At 58.3% G+C, this 19,522-nt stretch overlaps 1 protein-coding gene across 1 annotated transcript in view; it reads left to right on the top strand.

The window, feature by feature from the left end:
* Positions 1-2,241: 2,241 nt before the first annotated feature.
* The window catches only part of EEFSEC (eukaryotic elongation factor, selenocysteine-tRNA specific), a 110,676-nt gene continuing 93,395 nt past the window's right edge, over positions 2,242-19,522 (top strand). The window contains exon 1 of the mRNA XM_055557006.1: positions 2,242-2,723. Coding sequence (XP_055412981.1) covers positions 2,426-2,723 — 298 coding nt within the window. The 5' untranslated portion in view covers positions 2,242-2,425. The remainder of the gene's footprint in view (positions 2,724-19,522) is intronic.

Below are 19,522 nucleotides of genomic sequence, written 5' to 3'. Positions count from 1 at the left end.
TCCACAGTCTAGTTAAACGTCTATATTCGTTCACTATGTCTGCAGTAACCAATTCCTACAAACGGTGTCATAAGACAAGTCCCATGCATTCTGTTAGAGTTCTGCCTATCAGTGTCCAAAACAGGCCTCACTGGGCTACAGTCCAGGTGTGGGCAGGCTGGGTTCCTTTCTGGAGGCTCCAGGGAGCTCCCACAGGCTGGGTTTTCCAGCTTCTACAGCCTGCCCACCTCCTGGACTCATGTCCTGCTTCCACCTTTAAAGACAGTAACGGCCAGCGACGTCTTCTCATTTCACCATCTCTGGTTCCTTTTCTCCCTCCTCTCTCCCAGGGCCCATGGGATAATCTGGGATAAGCCTCCCCCCTCAACCTCATCTCAAGATCTTTTTTTTTTTCATCTAAAGATCTTTAACTGAGTCACATCTGCCAGGTCTTGTTACCGTGCAGGCCAACACTGTCACAGGTTCCAAGACGTGGACATCTTTGGAGGTCAGTGTTCTGCACGGCCAGCCTTCCCCGCAGGGGTCCCGTCACAGCCCAGACTGATTTCCACAGGTTTTAGTCCGTATCAGAGAGCATACTTTGGTACTGCTTGTCCTGGGAAAAGATTTCAGGGTTTTCTCTGATTGTGCTAACTTGGGTCACACACTCACTGCCGAACCAGTGGCCATGGCTAGTGACAGGGACCCGAGTCTCAGGTCCTTCTCTGCAGCTAGAGTTGGGTCAGCCCCCGTGGTGACCCGGAGAAGAGCCTGGTGCCTCTGAGGACAGTTGAGGAGGGAGAGGACCCTGACCCCTGCAGACCTTAAAGAGCTTGTATCCATATTCAGGTGGAAGAAATGGGGCGGGGCGGTGGGGGGGGACATGGGGCGTGATTCCAGCTTGTGGGGACCAGTTCTTGCCAGGACGTCAGCTCCCGCCCTGCAGCTAAGGGGGCACTAGCAGAGCTGCTCAGCGCTGGCAGTGCCATGGAGCACAGTGGTGGCCTGGTGACAAGCTGATCCGAGGTTAGTATGGGACATGCCAAGGAAGGTACATGGTTAACACAGTCACTGGCAAGGTGGATAGCCTCAGAGAAGACAGAAATTTCCATTTCACTCCTAAAAGAATCTTTAAAACCAAAACTCAAATCGAAGAGCAAAGTATAATAACTTCCTCTGGGCAAATTTATAATTAATCCTGGATTAATTGGTCTTAATGAAGTTGAATTAATTACTAGCTGTTTGTAAAGAACTTTGAACTACCTTAATACAAAATAGCATTAAAGGAACAGAAAGGAACCAGCATTGCATTAACATTAAGAAGAAATCCCAAATAATCGCAGTTCTGCAGGCCGCTCCCTGTCAATCATTTTCCAGGGACTGGGCCCAGCCTTGGAACCCAGGCTGGGACTCAGGAGTTTGCGGCAGAGGAGGGTGTCTGTGGGCTGGAGGTTTGGGGGTGGCTCCCCTCAACAAACAGTTTGCATGTGCTCTCCTGGGGGCAAGCAAAGATACGCAAAGGTCCTCAGCCCACTGGGACAGAGGTGAGCACCAGAGCACCAGGCTGGTCTAAAGCAAAGTGGCTTCCCTGGGGTAGAAGCCAGCAGAGAGACAAAGAACAGAGAGGCAGGCATGATGGGACCTGCGTCTTGCTGGCAACGGCACTCCAGCTCCTGCAGGGTGTCCCTCACACTCCTCCAGGCACACCTGCCAAGGCAGAGCTCTGTCCTTCCCTGCTCGTGCCCAGGCACCGCCGGCCCCAGGATACAGTCTTAATCTGGACGACTTTCAGACAACCCAGAGCTTCCATCTCCTTGGCACTTGTGGAGATGGGGCTGGACTCCCCGACGGGGTTCAGGCCCCACCCCGAGGCCCACTGCTGGGGAAGGAGCGGCGTGTGAGTCGGCTGCGGTGGGACTGGAGACAGGAAGACCTGGCCTAAAGCCTCAGCTCTGCCGCCGGTGAGCGTTTAGATTTAAGTCCGGCCAGGTCATGGCTGCAGCCCACATCCCCAAGCATCAGGGGTTCACCAGGCAAATGTTCCTGAATTTCATACAGAAACACTCTTGACAGGCGGGGGTGGTAGTCCCAGCCGCTATGCTTGGCTGAAGCTGAGCAGTGGCAGCCCGTCCGTGCAGTACCCCTCTGGGCACTTTAAACCCTGCCGATCTCTCCTGAGAGCCACCTGCTGGGCCCAGGCAGGCATTTGGAAGTGTGGTCCGTGCCGCTGACCCGGGGCCACCCCTTTCCTGTGGGCGGCACGGCCAGAGCGTGGGGGCCGCGGGCCCGGCGCGGGACGTTCCTTTTGCTTTCAGTCTGGCGCTTCGGCGGCCCCGGCTCCCCGACGCCCCGGCGGGCGGACCGGGACCGGAAGCTTCGGCGGCGGAACGCGCGAGCCGGGCGCGGGCGGCGGCCGGGCCGGCTTAGCGGGAGGACCGGCGGCGGCATGGCGGGCCGGCGGGTGAACGTGAACGTGGGCGTCCTGGGCCACATCGACAGCGGCAAGACGGCGCTGGCGCGCGCGCTCAGCACCACGGCCTCCACCGCCGCCTTCGACAAGCAGCCGCAGAGCCGCGAGCGCGGCATCACGCTCGACCTGGGCTTCTCCTGCTTCTCGGTGCCGCTGCCCGCGCACCTGCGGCCGGCGCCGGGGGCGGGGCCCGAGCCCGAGCCCGAGCCGCGACTGCAGGTCACGCTGGTCGACTGCCCGGGCCACGCGTCCCTCATCCGGACCATCATCGGCGGTGAGCGCGGCCGCGGGCCGGGGGCCGGGGGCGGGAGGGGCCACCCCGGCGACGCCGAGCGCTTTAGTCTTCTTACCGCGTGTGTGCGTGACACACTTGCCACTCGTTCGCAGCACAAGTTGGGGAAGCTCAGAGACCCGCACGGTGCCCGGAAGGCGTCCACTCGCTGTCCCCTGGTCCCCCGTCGCCCGTCCCGGGAGTCGGCCGCCGCCCCCTCCCGCGCCGCTTCCGGGCTCCACGTGGAGACAGGGCGCCTGTGTATACGTCGACTCCTCCTCTTCTTGTTCTTCCTTTTCTTCTTTTTGTAAACAAGATGGTAACACCACATGCACTGTTTCACTGGATACGCCACGCTGCCGCCCCTATAGTGAGGCAGCACCCACTCCAGAGTTCTCGCCTGGAGAATCCCGCGGACAGAGGAAGCTGGGGGGCTACAGTCGGTGGGGTCTCAGAGTCGGACACGACTGAGCGGCTAAGCACACACACACCACAATACATCATTGCTTTTCAACATCACGTGGAAATCCGTTGTACACCGGGACCACCATTTCTTAATGTCTTAATGATGGACATTTCTGTCCTTTACCGTTTTTGCTCCCGATGCTTCTTCAGTGAGTTTTCTAGAGCAGACGTCTTTGGTGGGTGTGCTTGTGTGTCTGTAAGGAGAGCCCCTAGAACTGACACGCCTGGGCAGAGGGTCTTGGTGGGTACTTCTCAGATGCCCTCCTGTGATGTACCGTTTCATTAATTTTAACAGTACATGTAGTACACGAGTATGCATTCTACTCCTGAAGAAATAGAACGTCACAGACCAGGTAGAAGGCCCCTACTCACCCCTCCCTTCCCTCCAGAGGAAGTCGCTAGTGCACCTCTGGGGAATTGCCTTTTCACACCCATTTCGGTGCACTGGACTCCACGGACAGGGCTTTAAAACATGTTCCTTTTATGTAGAAAGACGGTCCTTTAACGCAAGCGCATGGCATAAAGGGTGTGTGGCTCAGAGACTCTCCTCTCTGTGGACCAAGACCCTGGTATCGCCCGCCTGTCTTCTCCTCCTGTTCCTTCTGACGGCACTCCCTGGGCCCACGGGCACATGTGGGAGCACAGATGGTTCAGATGGCTTCACTGGCCTGCTGGCGGACAGCGTCACTAGGTGCAGGGGGCCCCGGCTGTATGATGAGGGTCAGACATTTCCACCTTGCTGCCTCCCGACTGGTCCATGCTGCGGGCAGCCTGAGAGTTTCCTGTTTTCAGGAGAGGAAATGGAGGCACTTCTTATGGGTGTTAATGCAAGACCTGAGCACATGGAGGCGATGGGCCCCAGGCTGCTGCTCTTCTTCCTTCAATAGATCAGATGCGCGCCTTCCCCTCGGGGAAGTGAGGAAAAAGTGGCTTTTTCTTTTGAGTGGAAGGGAACGGCGTTCGAGGGTCTGCCAGCCTGTGGCTACAATCCGGTGTGTGTGCAGCGATGCTGAGTGAAGCGGTGTGTGTGCAGCGATGCTGAGTGAAGCGGTGTGTGTGCAGCGATGCTGAGTGAAGCGCGGTGTGTGCAGCGATGCTGAGTGAAGCGGGGTGTGTGCAGCGATGCTGAGTGAAGCGGTGTGTGTGCAGCGATGCTGAGTGAAGCGGTGTGTGTGCAGCGATGCTGAGTGAAGCGGTGTGTGTGCAGCGATGCTGAGTGAAGCGGTGTGTGTGCAGCGATGCTGAGTGAAGCGGGGTGTGTGCAGCGATGCTGAGTGAAGCGGGGTGTGTGCAGCGATGCTGAGTGAAGCGGGGTGTGTGGGGAGTGCAGCCCCAGCCCTCCGCCGAGGAAACTGCAGCTCCCTGGACAGGGCTGGGAAGCCGCTCTGCTGCCCGTGACCTGGGTCTGTGAATCCTCACGTTATCCTCATGACCCAGAGGCTTCGCACGTCTTGGTCTTCTTGAGACGGCTCTGGAGGCTGAGTCCTGGCTTCTGTCCCCAGAATCCTGCGTCCTGGACCTTGTCCTTCCTCTTGCCCTCTCCTCCTCCCTCGGCTCATGCGTCACATGAGGGATGGATGTTCATAAGATCAGGTCCACTCTCAGCCTCAAGACTGTCCTGAGGTTGCTCGTTGCCCTCGTGAGAACCTCGGTCTGCCTCTGCCCACTGCGAGCCTTGTCCCTGTCTCCTGGCCTCCCGACACACTGGCCTACTCCTTTTTGGATGGGCCAGTCTTGCATCTGCTGTTCCCTCCTCTCGCACCATCTGAACCCTCCTCACTGAAGCCTCAGCTTGAATGTCGCCTCCTCAGATAGGCCCCCTCGGACCTACTGGCCTGGTGTCCCTGGCTCTCTGCGCTCCTCCTTTCTCGTGTCCCGTTGTTCCCTGCAAGCCCTGTGTGCCGTCTGATGCGCCGGCCGATGCACTTGATGTGCTTGCTTGTCGAGGCCTCTGTCCTCTGTGGGAGCGAGCGGGAATAGCGTCTGGCTCACCAGTGTGTTCTCAGTGCCATGACCAGAGCCAGGCCTGTGGGAGGCACCCGATGAGTTCCGAATGAATGAAGCCATGTGCCAGCCCCGAGGCTGTCAGGGGTGGTGGTGACAGGTCACCAGCACGGTGTCCTCCCCCTGCAGATTGACAGTGGAGTAGAGAGTGAGCAGAACACAGGTCAGAGGGTCAGCGCTCATTCCGAGCCGTGCTGACCAGCCCCCGGAGCACTGGCTCTCTCAATGTGAGTGGACAGGGTGCCTGTCCGCCCTAGCCCCTGCAATGGTGTTTCTGGGCGGTATTTTCCTCTGATCCATTTTACAGTATAAATCTTTCAGAGTTAGAACTTTGCCAAGATTCAGTGATGGGGCTTGAGTGGGGGTGAGGGACTTGGACCCATCCTCGCTCTTGCCCTGGCAGGAAGGAGGAGGTCTGACAAATGCTGGCGGCTGGGCTCGGCCATCTGTAGTCGTCTGTGGCTGCTAGGATTAACAGCGTAGTGTGGCCCTGGTCTCCTGTGCTTGTGGGTAATGAATGGCCACTCTGTGCCCGGCCGTCGGCCTGATCGCTGGCGCCCTGTGCCCCCGCTTCGGCGGTGCTTCCGCCAGGCTTGCCCCGCTCTGGGCCTGCCTGGCCAGAGCTACTGAGCTGTCACACCTTCCACGTGTGGCTGTCGTTCCTAGCCTCGGAGGGCCGTGGGCAGCCCCCGGGAGCCTGTCTCTGCAGCCTGGTGGGGGGAGCTTTCTTTATGACACTTAAGCTTCTTCCGTTCTCTGTTCTTCCACGTCTCCGAGCTCACGGGACAGCATGGAGCAGCACGGTGCCTTCCGCCGTTCTCTCCAGGAGTACGCCTGCAGTCTGTCTGCGATGCTCTTTGGTCCCACGAGAAGGCCCGTGTGTGAATGACCGTGCGTTTTCCCCCAGGTTTTGACTCTGCTCATTGGCTGTCTGCATTTAGCGCCGAGCAGGCTGCGTGGCCCAAGCAGAGGTACCACACGGGGGGCCTGGCCACTCCAGGAATTCAAGTATTTTCTTCATGCAAAACCAACCAAGCCAAAAAGACACTTCTTGTTTTCTCCACCCCTAGTCTTTCAATGGATCTGTCTAGAAATTCGTTGTGTTGAGTTATGGCATCTTACGCTTGTCCTCAAATGCTGAGGCACGTTTAAGGGCGATGATACGAGTGGAGGCGCTTCCTCAGCTCTCACTCCTTTGGCTCCTAGAATCTGTTGGCTTTCGTCCCCTGCTCCTCGGTGCCGGGTAGGACCCCTTCTTCCAAGCCCAGAGCCCTCGGCGTCTCTAGGAGACCCAAGTCAAGCTCCGCCTGCAGCTGCAGCCGCTGGCCAGCGGGTGACTTTGCTGGGTTTTGGATGACAGTGTGGGAGCCGTGTAACGTCAGAGACGTGGCCTCGAGTTTAAATGAATGCAGAACATTTGAGCAGGAACCAACCAGGAAGAAAAATGGAAGCAGGTAGTCATATCTCATTCTGCTGGGGTACATTTTTCTTCTCATGGGGCTTGCCCTTGAGAACAAAACATATCAAATGTTAAATCAAAGAATATTTTCTGGTCATGCCAAGAATAGAAAATAATGCAGACTTGCTTTGGCGAGGCGAATGTTTTGCTGGAAGGTTATAATCAAAGTCAGGAGGAAACCGTAGCCACAGCTTTTAGTAAAGCTGTGATCATTTAAAATTAATTGCTTTAAAACTTCTCACTTAGCCTCAGATTCACTCCATCCAGGTTGGAATAAGATTTGGGCAGGCGTCCCAGGAGCCAGCCAGTCCCAGGCCCTAAGACCTGTTTCCTGCACGCTCGTCCTTGCGTTGGCCGGTCCTGGGCCAGGCTGGGCCTGAGGCTCCCTCTGACCAGCAGGCCTTTGAGGCCATGCTGTGGGAGGTGATGGGGAGAACAGTCTCTGGAGCTCTGGGGACCCAAGGGGACCGGGAGGCCTTCCACCTGCTGTTCCCGTGAGCCTGGAGGCCTCTGGGTGGCTCTTGGGCCAGGCAGCGTCGACTGTCAAGGCTGTTTTCTTAAACATTTGTTCTGAGATGTAATTCACATACCATAAAATCTGCCCGTTTCAGATGCACATTTAAGCATCTTCAGCCTGTTCCCAGAGCTGTGTAGTCTGTGCCACAGCCTGAGCTGCATCAGTGTGAGAAGATCCACATAGCCATAGGGGTCCCCACCCCTTCTCTGACCCAGGCCGAGCCACGGCGGTCCACACCCCCTCCCTGACCCAGGCCGAGCCACGGCAGTCCACACCCGGCTCCCTGACCCAGGCCGAGCCACGGCAGTCCACACCCGGCTCCCTGACCAGGCCAAGCCATGGCTGTCCACACCCCCTCCCTGACCCAGGCCAATCCATGGCTGTCCACACCCCCTCCCTGGCCCAGGCCGAGCCACGGCGGTCCCTACCCCATCCCTAACCCAGGCCGAGCCGCGGCGGTCCACACCCGGCTCCCTGACCAGGCCGAGCCACGCGGTCCACATCCCGTCCCCGACAGGCCGAGCCACGGCGGTCCATACCCCCTCCCTGACCAGGCCAAGCCACGGCGGTCCACACCCCGTCCCTGACCAGGCCGAGCCACGGCGGTCCCTACCCTCTCCCTGACCAGGCCGAGCCACAGCGGTCCACACCCACTCCCTGACCAGGCCGAGCCACGGCGGTCCACACCCCGTCCCTGACCCAGGCCTGGAAGCCTCTCGCCTGCTCAGCGTCTCTGTCTGTGTGCCCGTTCTGGAGTTTGGTACAAATGAATCCCACGTGCCATGGCCTTTTGTGTCTGGCTTCTTCCACCAAGCGTGTTGCTTCCAGGGTTCATCCGTCTTATAGTGTGCAGGATGCCTCATTCCTTTTTTAAAATGCATTTTTGTTTTTAATTGTGGTAAGATATATTTTACATAAAATGTACCGTCGTAACCATTTTTAAGTCTGCAGTTCAGTAGCCTCCATCTCCAGAGCTCTTTATTCTTACCAAAGCAAAGCCGTGCCTGTTAAACCTGCCCCGCCTCCTTTTCATGGCTGAGTAGCGCTCATTATATGGATAGACCGCCTTTTAAAAACCCAATCATCATGTGAAGGACATTTGGACTGTTTTCACTTTTGGACGATGATGAGAAACTCCACTGCGGACATTTGCGTTCAGAAGTTTGTGTGGACGTATGTTTTCACTCTCTTGGGTTTATACGTAGGAGTGGAGTTGCTGGGTCAGAGGGCAACTCGGTCTGCTTCTCGACGAGCTGCCGCCCATCTCCGGCGGGGCTTTCCGCTGCTCCGCTGGGCTTTCCCTCCAGCAGCGTGTGGGCGTCTCGTTTTTCCACGGCTCTGCCAACACTCGTGACTGCCTGGCTTTTGGACCGTAGTCATCCTGGTGGGTGTGCGCTGAGAGCTCACGGACACCTCAACTTGCGTTTCCCGGATGTTCGCTGGTTCCTTTTTCTCTGGAGAGCTGTGTATACAGATCCTGAGCCCCTTTTTTCAGATGGCTCATTTGGCTTTTGTTATTGAGTTGTAAGAGTCTTTATGTATTGTGGATACCAATCCTTTATTAGGTATCTGATTGGCAAATATTTTCTCCCCTTCTCTGGATTGTCTTTACTCAGTAATATTTGAGGTAAACAAGTAAGTGAGTTGAATTAAGTGGATGTAGTTTGAGAGGATTATGTGTGCCCGACATTATTCAGGTGGTGAGGGGTGAGGGGTGTCTGGAAGTGCCGTTTGCGAGTTTCTGGAAGGCCCTTAGGCGCCCCCACGCCCCGTCCCCGTCCTGGACCTGCCCGCTCGTCCTCAGCGACAGCAGGAGGAGGCTCTTTCCGTCTGTCCTCCCCATGGAGGGTCCCGCCCCACACCGCGGTCTTGTGCAGGTATGTTTTGATGGCCCCTGTGTTAAAGTCTTTTTTCATGAAAATTCATCGCCAGCATGTCAAAACCAGGAGCTTTCAAGTAACAGGTGCAAGTGAGTGTGCACTCGAGTGCAGAGTCCACGGGCCAGAGCTCTGGAGCCTGGGGCACCTCCTGTCGGGGAGGCCCGGGGAGGTGCGGCAGAGCTCACACGGCGCCCGGGAGCATCTCCCATCCACACGGGGGCTCTTCCAGGCCCCAATCATCTCACTGCGTCCTGCAAACTGGCCCCAAGGCGGGGGTTTCCCTCCACACTGAGCATCGCCCCCGAAAGGAGGCTGCGTGCTGCTCGGTCGGAGCAGCTCCAGGCCGTGTGTAGGGCCTCAGCCCTCACTGCTCTGGGGGGAGCCCGGCTCCTGAGCAGCAGTTTGTACATAAGTCAGTTTGTCAAAAGCACAGACTTGTGCCTCCATTCTCCCTGGATTATTGGAGTTCTGTGTGTTGTTAATTGGGTCTTTATTTTCTTGTAATTAGGCTCCTGCTGCTTTGAAGTGGCCGAGGCTGCTGGGGAGGGGGACCTAGCTGACGCGGTGATCCTCTCTTGGCAGGAGAAGAAACAAGTTTTGCTGTTGAGAGAGAAGTTGAGTTTCCCTCTGCCGTATCTCTCGTGCTAGGATGATGCCTCTGTGTCTCGGGGCTTCAAGGAGACTGCGATCACTTCCTTTGTCTCTAACCTACTTCCCGAGGACGTCTTTTTGCTGGCACGCACAGGTGCTACCTGCAGATAAACCCGACTGTTCCCTTTTAGAGTTAGTACTGGGAAATACCAGCGCTGACCTGCTGGGCCCCCTGGACGCGGGCCCCGATCCTTTGCCACTTGGGGTCACTCGGTGGCGTAAAGCTCCTGGAATGGGGGGCTCAGCCTCTGTCCCCTGATGTCGGGATGAAGGCTGTCTGCCTCCCGGCTGTGCGGCCGGGCGGTGCTTACTCTGCTGGGGTCACTTCCAGGGGAATTTCAGAGCCCCCTGCCCTGGGCACCCGAGACCCTCCTGTGTGTGTGACCCCGGTGTTCCCTGCTCTCTGAAATGCGATGTGTTTGGAGGTGGTCCTCAGAGCTTCTGCCCCAGAGGAAAAAGACTTTCCGTAAGTAGGGCTGCTTTCCCCAAGCACCTCTGGGGTCCACGGGCGGGCAGAGCACAGGAGGCTGGGAGGATGCTGGAGTCCCCAGCGGCGTCGGCTGGGCGGGGAGGGCTGGCCCCCGTTGGCTGCACTGGGCGTGTTTGGAGAGCCAGTACGGGGTGTGCCCAGCACTGCCAGCAGGCTGCTCAGGGATGCCGGCGTGTCCCCTCGCAGCACAGCGCAGTGACAGCCAGGAGCCGTAGGTGACTGCGGAGTCCCTGTCCGCCAGACTCCAGTGGCCCCTTCACACTGAGCAGCGCCCCGATTCTCCACAGCGGGGCGGGGGGCACTCCCGTGACCCCCGCCCCCCTCCCGCTCCTCCCCTGGCATCCTCAGCAGCGCGCCCCCTGCCTTCTGCCCAGCGCGGCCGCTTCCTGGACAGGCCTCCGTCCACCCCACGCTCGGTGAGCACCGCCTGCAGCGTCTCAGGTCCCAGCCCCTCTGCAAGCTGGCCTCCTCGCCCGAGCAGAGGACTCGCTCTGAATGGCTAATACGCTTTATTTCACTGCCTAAAAGGTTTTCATTTTCTCTCCGTTGGTATAAAGGCCAGACTCGGCGATAGGCTGACAGGGCCCTTCCTGAGGGGCCAGTGTGTCTGCATTTCCCAGGACCCCAGGCTTAACAAGCTGCTTGCCCATCTCTGGACAGAGAGACCGGGGTCTCTCTGGCTCTACCACATCTCTGGGAAGCCTCCCCGTCCCCACGCTGGCCGGGGGGAGGGCCTGACCCACCCGCTGGGCCCCAGACCCCGTGTTCTCCCCTCCGTGGTCAGTGCGTTCGCTGCGCCCCATGTCATCCGACTCCAGGACCAAGGGCAGGGCCTCCGCGCAGGCGCAGAGCAGAGCCGCGGGCGCGCGGGTGAGCAGGCCGGCCCCTCCGCCGGCGGCCCGCACCCTGCCTCCCGCGGGGCTGGGAGCCCTCGGCCACACAGGGTTCACTGCGGAGCAGACCTGCCTGGAGGTCAGACGAGTTAATCTTTCAGTGGAAATTCAATCCTCATATTTCATTTTCAGGCCACTTTGCGTAGCAAAGTAGTTTAACTCGGAGCAGATTTCTGCTGTGCTGATGGTTAATTTCATGGCCCACAGAGGGTCAGCACGCCGGGGCCGGGGCCGGGGCCGGGGCCGCGGCGACCCCGTGCAGCTCGCCGCACACGGTGAGGGCCCGCAGCCTGTTGTCTTAGGGAGGCCCTCTCAGGCATCCTTCAGCACGGCGCTCTGGAGTTAACAGGGTGACCTTTTCAAGAACATTTTTAAAAGCTACAACACAGATCCCTCCCACACCGTATATTTTCCTTTCTCCACGCAGTTCAAAGGGGCTGGGTTGTCTCATAGGTTTTTCGCCGGCGATCTTCAGCTTGACCCTGGTTGTTTAAATCTGCCGGAGGAAATTTGAACAAACTTGTACTTTGGTAATTCTTCTGCCTCTGTGAACCTTTAACCCTAAGGTTTCTTGGAGAGCCTGGGGCTGCATTGTCACCAGCCGTCCCTGCTGGGGCTCTCAAAGGCCATTGTCTGGCGCGTCTGTTTCCACTTTGCTACTGGAGTTCTCTGGAGGAAGGGTATTAATTCAGACCTGATCTGCAACAGGACGAGGACTTCTGAACTTGCCCCCGAGCTCGGGGACGGGGAAATGAACATAATGTGAGCCTGTGGGCCCCGTGGGGTCCTGCAGTAGCTGTGGAGGTGGGCGGCCTCCGGGGCGGGCCGGCGTGGTGGCTTCCCACGGTGACCCACCTAGGCCAGCTCTTGTCGGCAGCAGGACCAAAAGCAGTTCCTGCTCCTGGAGGTCCAGCCTGGGGCCCGAGTTCTCCCCTGTGACCTTCCTGGAGCAGCAGGTCCTCAGGAACCCAGGAGGCTGGATGTGAGCCGGGACCCCACACCTTGGCTGGGCGCGCCTGTGATTGCACCCTCCTGGGGAGAGGGGCCGGGCTGGGCGCGGGGCCTGCCAGGTCTCCATCGAGTTCTCCCCGTGCTCCCCACAGGAGGGCCCCGAGACCCCAGGAGTGTGTGGCACCTCAGTCATGGCGTTGGGGGCCCTGGCATTTGAGGCAGACTCTGCCCACCTCTGTCCTGACGGCTCCTCCTGCATCCTGGCAGCTGCTCTTTGCAGGAGCCTGGGGGCTGTTGGAGCCCCCGGCCCGCCCCCATAGCTTTCTTTCTCTCCTCCCAGGATTCATAGTGCCCTGAAGATCTGGCCAGCTGACCTGATTCCTTACGATCAGACTTTGAGGAAGGAAAGGCAACTGATACATTCACTCATTCATTCATTCTGCAAACCCTGAGCCATACACGCACGCTCGGAGCAGGGTTTGCGTGGGTGAGCGGGACAGAGTGGAGCTCAGTGTCCGCTGTGGGGGCAGTGCTGTGCTCTGTGAGCGTGCGGGGAGGACCGAGCAGGACACATGGAGATGGAGCAGTAGGCAGGCGGGTCCTGAGGCTGCCCTATGTGTCAGAGGCTGGTCTGGCTGACTCTCAGAGCCAGTGTCCACAACAGGAACCTGCTGTGGGCTGGCCGGTCTGGACAGATGATACTGTCTGGAGCCTGTGTCCCTCCCAGGTTTGCCAGAGGACGAGGCAGCGCGTGTCCTGTGGTCCCGATCAGAGGCCAGGAGGGGGACCCCGCCAGCTGCACGCGCCGAGTCCTGTGTCTGGCCCTGGACTTTTCTTCCCAGGGAGGAGGGCAGGACCATGGGGAGACGGGAAGCGGCAGGTACTCCTGGCTCACCTGAGCTGGACAGCAGCCAGGACACTGGGACGCCAGGACTGCGGTCTGCCATTAACACTGGACTGCCGAGCTGAGCGCTGGGCATTGCAGGCAGGGACTGGAGGAGCTGAAGTCGCCGGCACCCCTGTCCTTCCCTCCGGGTGCCCGCTGGGCTGAAGGGGCTGCGCTGGGGGCAGACTTTGCACTTTCTTCCCCCAAAGTGGGCTCCCTGGGGGCTCAGCTGGTGAAGAATCCACCTGCAATGCAGGAGACCTGGGCTCAGTCCCTGGGTTGGGAAGATCTGCTGGAGAAGGAAAAGGCTACCCACTCCAGTATTCTGGCCTGGAAAATTGCATGGACTGTATATAGTCCATGGGGTCACAAAGAGTCTGACACGACTGAGCGACTTTCACTTTCTTTTTCACTTTCCCCCAAAATGAGTTTGGCGTGAGGGTTGGCCGGAAGGGTGCGTGTGGGTACAGCATATGGGCAGCTTGTGGTGCAGAGCAGAGCTGCAGACAGCCCGAGAAGCCCAGGGCTTTCCTCGTGGGCTCCCGCCGGCAGGCTGGCCTCCCGCTGGGCTGGGCCTTGGCCTCTGCTCCCGTCGGGTCCTGAGCTGAGGGTCAGTGATTTACACCCCCGAGGCTCTCTCAAGATGCCGGGGTAGTCATCTGGGCATGGAGCCTGGACCCCAGGGTGCAGGTCACCCTGCAGGTTGGGGCCCATCAGGAAGAAGAACCCTGACTAAGCTCTAGGGGTTCCTCTGAGAAGCAGCAACTGGGGTCCCCCCACCTGTTTATTTCTCCCCCTGGAATCAAGTGGAATATTTTCCTGGAGAATATTGCCTAGATAAAAAGAAGTACTCTACACTTGTTTTGCAGATTCATTAGTCATTTCTATAAGTTCTTAAAAGTAGATAGGAAGAAAACCTGCCATGGAAACCGATGAAGTTTCTCTTCGAGGAATGACTCTCTTCTAGGAAAGATAAGAGGCAGTTATTTTGGGTCTGGTTTTGTCAGCCGAGTCTCTCCGTCTTCCTCTTACCTCGCCGTCTGTCCCGGAAGGGGACGCTGGAGCAAGCTCCCCGGTGACACATGCGTATCACCCTTTCCTGACCGCGTCCGGGCCGTGGAGAGGTGGCGCTGGGCGGCGGCGTCCCCGTCTCCCTGCCGACTCGGGCCTTTTCGGGCACAAGAGGGCAGTGTTTGCTCGCGGTCCTGGGTGGACACATCCCTGTGGGGTAACAGGTCAGCGGAGTTAGAATGACCTCGGGCTTTTCCGAGACAAAATAAACCGTAAGCCGCAGCCAGGGTGGCTTCCCGTGTACGCCTTTAAGCGCTGACCCCTCCAGAAAGTAGCTGCTTGCTGTCTTTTTTTTTTTCCTTAAAAAGAAAAATATTGTTTCTTTGAACGTTTATTTTTCATTTTTTTTAATCAATGGAAATATGGTTTGCAGCCTTGTACGTACAATGGCAGAGGTTAAAGTGTTGCGAAAGCAAAACAACCGCCTTCCAATTAAAAGCCATATGGGAGGGTTTCTGTTTGAAGCAAGGGGTCAAATGTATATGCCGCCCCTTTCGCGTCAGCGTAAAGATTACTGGGCTTAACTTTTAAAGTGTTTGAAGATGTGGGCTCAGGTGCCAGCCCTCGTCACTCGGTTTTCCTTTTTTTCTGCAAGTTTGTGGTGTTAGCCAAAGCAGGGACTTTCCAGGAGAGAAAAGAGGTGATCTGCCTGCCTCCCTGGGTTCACAGCTCTGGCTGAACTCGGCCGTGTCTGCTCTTGTACGAGGATTTGCCCATTTTCAGCTCCTCCGTGGTGTTTCCCCGAGCAGCTTTCAAGGCTGGAAGACATGTCTTGGTGCCCAGTCCTCCTGATCCCCCGCCCCCCAGATTCGGCGTCCCACAGCCTCCTTGATCCCCTCAGCCTGGAAGTGCAGGTTGCAGGTGCCTCTGGGAGGGGACAGCCAAGCCCCCGAGGAAGTGGGTGGAGCCCAGGTGTGGCCTCCGCTGTCGGACAGCCCAGCGCAAGGCCACGTCCCTCCCGCCAGCTGCACACCTGGGCCACAGGCGGTCGCCCCGCTCGCTCGGCGGGTTTTCCAGAGCATGGGCTGCAGGAACACCGGCATGAGGGTGGAGAGGCTGTGGCGACGTCACCCCTCCGCCCCGCTACAGGAAGCCAAGGGCTAGGGGTGCCGGACGCGAGGCCAGAGACACAGACGGAGGTGGCTGCCGCTTCTCCATCACCAGCCCCTCTGCCTGCCTGCGGCCGGGTGTGGGGGTCCAGGCGGAGCCTCCGAGAGCCATCAGGAGGAGAGTTGGGTTCCCAGGCTTGGCCTGTATGAGTGCCCCTCTTTTCACCTTTTGTAGTCACAGCGTCCGTCTTCCCAAGTGACTGTGTCCACAGGACAGACGCAGCGTGCACGTTGGCTGTGTGAGCATAGCTGTCCCCTCGGGCCCACCCGTAGATCAGTGGCGTCTGATGCAGAGTCTGACTGTGCCCGCCCTGCTGGAGCCTGGGGTGGCCTTCTCGCTTGTATCCTTGTGAAGCCTCTCTTCCGGCTTTTCTTAGCAGGGAGCCTGAGCGCAGGCTTTCAAAAGAGCCTCATGCCATGCTTCTCCAGCAACACAGTTTGTGAAAAATGCCGGAACCCTCCACTTCCAAGGGAGCCGGATTTGTAAGCGGACGGAGCGCTGCTTCCGCCTCGGGTCCTGAGCTGGTTTCCATCTGCGGTGCCCAAGGCAGGGGTGGCGAGCAGGGAATGGTACAGACGTTACTTGGCAGTAATTTCCAGGCAGATTCTTGAATGCCGTGTGTGCTTCGGGTCACCGTCAGCTCATAACGGAGCAACACGGAGTGAGAATCCCTGCCGTGGAGACGTGAGCGGCGCTGACGTGCGATGGCACGGATAGGAGCTTTCTGTGAGCGCAGGTTCCCCGTGCTATCTGGAAAATTCAGATTGAATAGCCATTCTGAAGTGCTCCCTTTTAAAAGAAGTCCTTCCACGAGCACTGCAGCCCGAGTAAATACCAGTAATTTTTATTTGCCTCTCCCTATCGGTGCCCTGCTGCAACGCTCCCGCACAGCCTATCTGGTCTTTTCAAGTGAACGTCAACTGATGAGTGTCGGCTTCCAACCTGCATTACGATCAGCCCTTCACACCACAGGCTTCTCCCGCGCCTCTGCCTCTGCAGCTGATTGCCAATACCCCACAGTACCTGGAGGCAGCCGCCGGGGGAGGGCACGTGCTGAAGCGTGGCCCCGGGCGCACAGGGCAGGGCTGTGTGCCCGCGTGAGAGGGCGCGGGGCCTGCCTGTGCCTCTCGGGTGGGTGAGGGGCTGCGTGGACCCGGGAACGCAGAGGAGGCTGGGAAAGTCTCCCTGCGGCCTGGAGGAGATGCCCGCTGTGGCCTCTGCCCACTCGTGGGGGCGGCCCTGGGGCGGCTGCTCTGAGACCTCACAGGCCAGGAGGGCAGAGGACGGAGCGGACATCCCTGGCCAGGTTTCCGGCGCGTCCTCCCCCTACGGGCATCCAGTGCGCTCGGGGGCCTTCTCTCCTCCCGTAGTGCAAATGGCTCAGCCCCAGGACGCCCAGGTTCGCAGCCAGTCAGACTTTCTGGTTTGCAGACACGGTCACCACGGGTCCTCTGCATGTCCTCCGGGAGGTCCATGGCTGACCTTCCCGAGGGGCAGAGACTGCCGGGCTGGGCCCTGCGGCTGCCAGGACTGAAAGGCGACTTTGGCTCTGGTGCTGGCCTGTTGTGTGACTGGCCGTTTGACTTTTCTGAACCCTCGTCTCTTCACACGCTGCGGAAAGGAATGGTGACTCTTTTATGGGACTTGCCATTAGGACCCCTGTGGCAGCTGTGATAGGGCCAGCTCCGACCTGGTGCCCTCCTGCCGGGGGCGTGCAGACCAGCTCTGAGGGTCCGCGTGGGACATCCCCCTCCAAGGGCTTGTGAGAGTCGAGCACCCCCTTCCCTCAGCGCTTCAGACAGTGGGAGCGAGCTCTGAAATTATGCAAGAGCTATGTTTCAAAGAAGGAAGCGAAATTCTTGCATTTTTTCAGGCAGAGAAGGGGAGGGAAAATAGATTCATTGTTTTGCTTGGCGGTTCCACAGGATGCAGGACCAAGCTGCACCCCCCCGCAATGGCATCATCGGCTGACTTTCTTTCTCTTTCTCTTTCTCCCTCCCCCCGCTTCCTACGCAAACTGCAACAGAACCCCCCTCTCCCGTACTGGGGACGTGCTGATGCTGGGCTCTTTTCTCTCCGGTGGTCTCTGGGCTCCTGGTCAGCACCTCCTGTGCGTTTGCTCTCCGGTGGCCTCTGGGCTCCTGGTCAGCACCTCCTGTGCGTTTGCTCTTCGGTGGCCTCTGGGCTCCTGGTCAGCACCTCCTGTGCGTTTGCTCTTCGGTGGCCTCTGGGCTCCTGGTCCGCACCTCCTGTGCGTTTGCTCTCCGGTGGTCTCTGGGCTCCTGGTCAGCACCTCCTGTGCATTTGCAGGGGGGTAGCCAGTGCTGGACCCGGGCTGATCTCGGGTCTCGCAAAGAGGCTCCCCGCCCGCCCTGGGGAGGGTGCCGTCCCTTGCGTGTGGCCAGGGCTAGGCCGGGGAGTGGATGTGCACAGAAAGCTGGGGGCTGACCCCTGGGTCCTGAGAGCCGGGGTCACAGGCCAGGAGGAGGCTGGCAGGCGCCGGGGGAGGTTGTCTCGGGGGACCGTAAAGTCCAGCGCCCACTCCCAGTCACACCTTCACACAGCCTGGGCGGGGGGACAGGGCCCAAGTGGGAACCCCTTGGGGGCAGTGGCTGCTCATAGCCTCAGTTTCCTCGTCTTCAAACTGAGGAGTCACGGTGCGGGCTCTGTGAGACTCCACAGAGAGGCTGTCTCCCTTATCTCAACGCACGACTCTGAGACCGACAGGGTTCTCTGCAACCTACGAGGTCTCAGTAAGTGGCGTTAGCTGTTAGGACCGCAGCTAAGTGTGATGTGATGTTTTAATTTTTAAAAGACATTTCATGTAAAAATAAACCATCTGTCAGAAGTCTCCTTGTAGGAAAGTTTCCTTGTGGGAGAGAAGGGCCAAGTGGATGGCATCTGACACGGCGGGAATGTCAGCTTGTCGGGCCTACTTTGTCATCGGCCGTAATGTCGTTGGGGGGAAGCTGAATTGACCCACTTGAACTACAAGTGCTTCGTTCCGTGGATCTGGCCGTGAAACTGTAAGGTGGTTGGAACTGGGAGGAGGAAGGGCCCACTGTATGAAAGAGGCCCGGAAAGCAGGAGAGACGTGGACATTTGTCAGAAAGCAGCGTGTGTTCTGCCAGGAGAGGCTGGGCTGCCAGAGGCCCTCGGTCGTCCTGCCCCTGCTGAATGCGAGCGGACCCAAAACATGTGATGAGGAACAGGCTGTCTTTAAAGCGATCTGGGTCTCCCCACGGCAGGAGAAGGACACGGAACACACAGCGGCACACGCGGGAGCACGGAGCAGCTGAGAAGGCTTGAGGTTTCGAGTCAGAAGCTGAATTTGAGCCGTTAGCTGTGTGACCTTGGACAGATTCCCCGACTTCCTGGGGCCTGGACTTCCGGTTAGCAAAATAGGAAAGAATCGTCCTAAGGATAAGAAACGAAGCTGGTGCGGGACGAGCGTTCAGTAAACAGTGTTCTTGGGAGCATTGCTCCCCCGGCAGCAGGCCCCGTCTCTGTGGCCGTGAGCGTGGGCTTCCCTGAAACGCTCTGGTTCCTTCTGTAAACGAACACCTGGACCATCAGTTCAGTGTCGAGGGAGGCTCGTAGGTGAGTTCACGTGACTCAGCCTTGGAAAGCTCCTTTCATTAACTCCTGATTTTAGTACCAGGACAGAAGAAGGCTCTTCAGAGACTGATGTGGTTGAAACCTGAGCTCAGCCTGTGTGTACACCTGGGGAAAAATTCAGAAAATTCAGGTTTTTCCAAAGACTGGATGGGGTACCCTGCTTTCAGTTGGGGAAACAGTTTCCCCCTGAGTTTACTGTTTATTTGGGGGGGCATGTATGTTTCCCAGTGTATCAAATATAATACATAATATTGATGTATTTTAAAGTTTTCGAGCTAACAAACATTAACCCTTTATGAGGGTTTTTAAATGGCCTTGCTGATTTTCCGTTTCCCCCAGATTCACATGAGTGAAGTTTCTGGCAGCTTTGTCTGCCTGGCCAAGCAGACACCTCCGTTTGGGACAGCGGGGAGGCCCACGGCAGCCAGTCTCACTGCAGTGAACTCAGAGACCTGGCCAAGCAGACACCTGCGTTTGGACAGTGGGGAGGCCCGCGGCAGCCGGTCTCCCTGCAGAGAACTCAGAGCCCTGCGCGCTTTCGCTGTGCCGTGCTGCGGGTGGCCGAGGGCACGGGGCTTGTTACGGTGGAGACGTTTGTGTCTTGGAGAAGCAGGCTCCAGTTTGTGTTATAAACAGGAAGGTTGGTTTGCGAGGAGGTGGACGAAGCGCCCAGAAGAGAGAGGGCACGTGGCAGCTCCAGGGCTTGTTCGTAGGTGTCGCACCGTGAGCCGGGCACAGATGTTCTCGGTGTAGACGGTCAGTGTCCGGGTCTCCAGAGGGGCCGCCCACAGACGCATGGCCCTCGAG

This window comes from Bubalus kerabau, chromosome 20 (assembly GCF_029407905.1).
Source record: "Bubalus kerabau isolate K-KA32 ecotype Philippines breed swamp buffalo chromosome 20, PCC_UOA_SB_1v2, whole genome shotgun sequence".
NCBI classification, from domain to species: Eukaryota; Metazoa; Chordata; class Mammalia; order Artiodactyla; family Bovidae; genus Bubalus; species Bubalus kerabau.
Note: the sequence above shows the minus strand (reverse complement) of the source record. Positions and strands in the feature narration are given on the sequence as shown.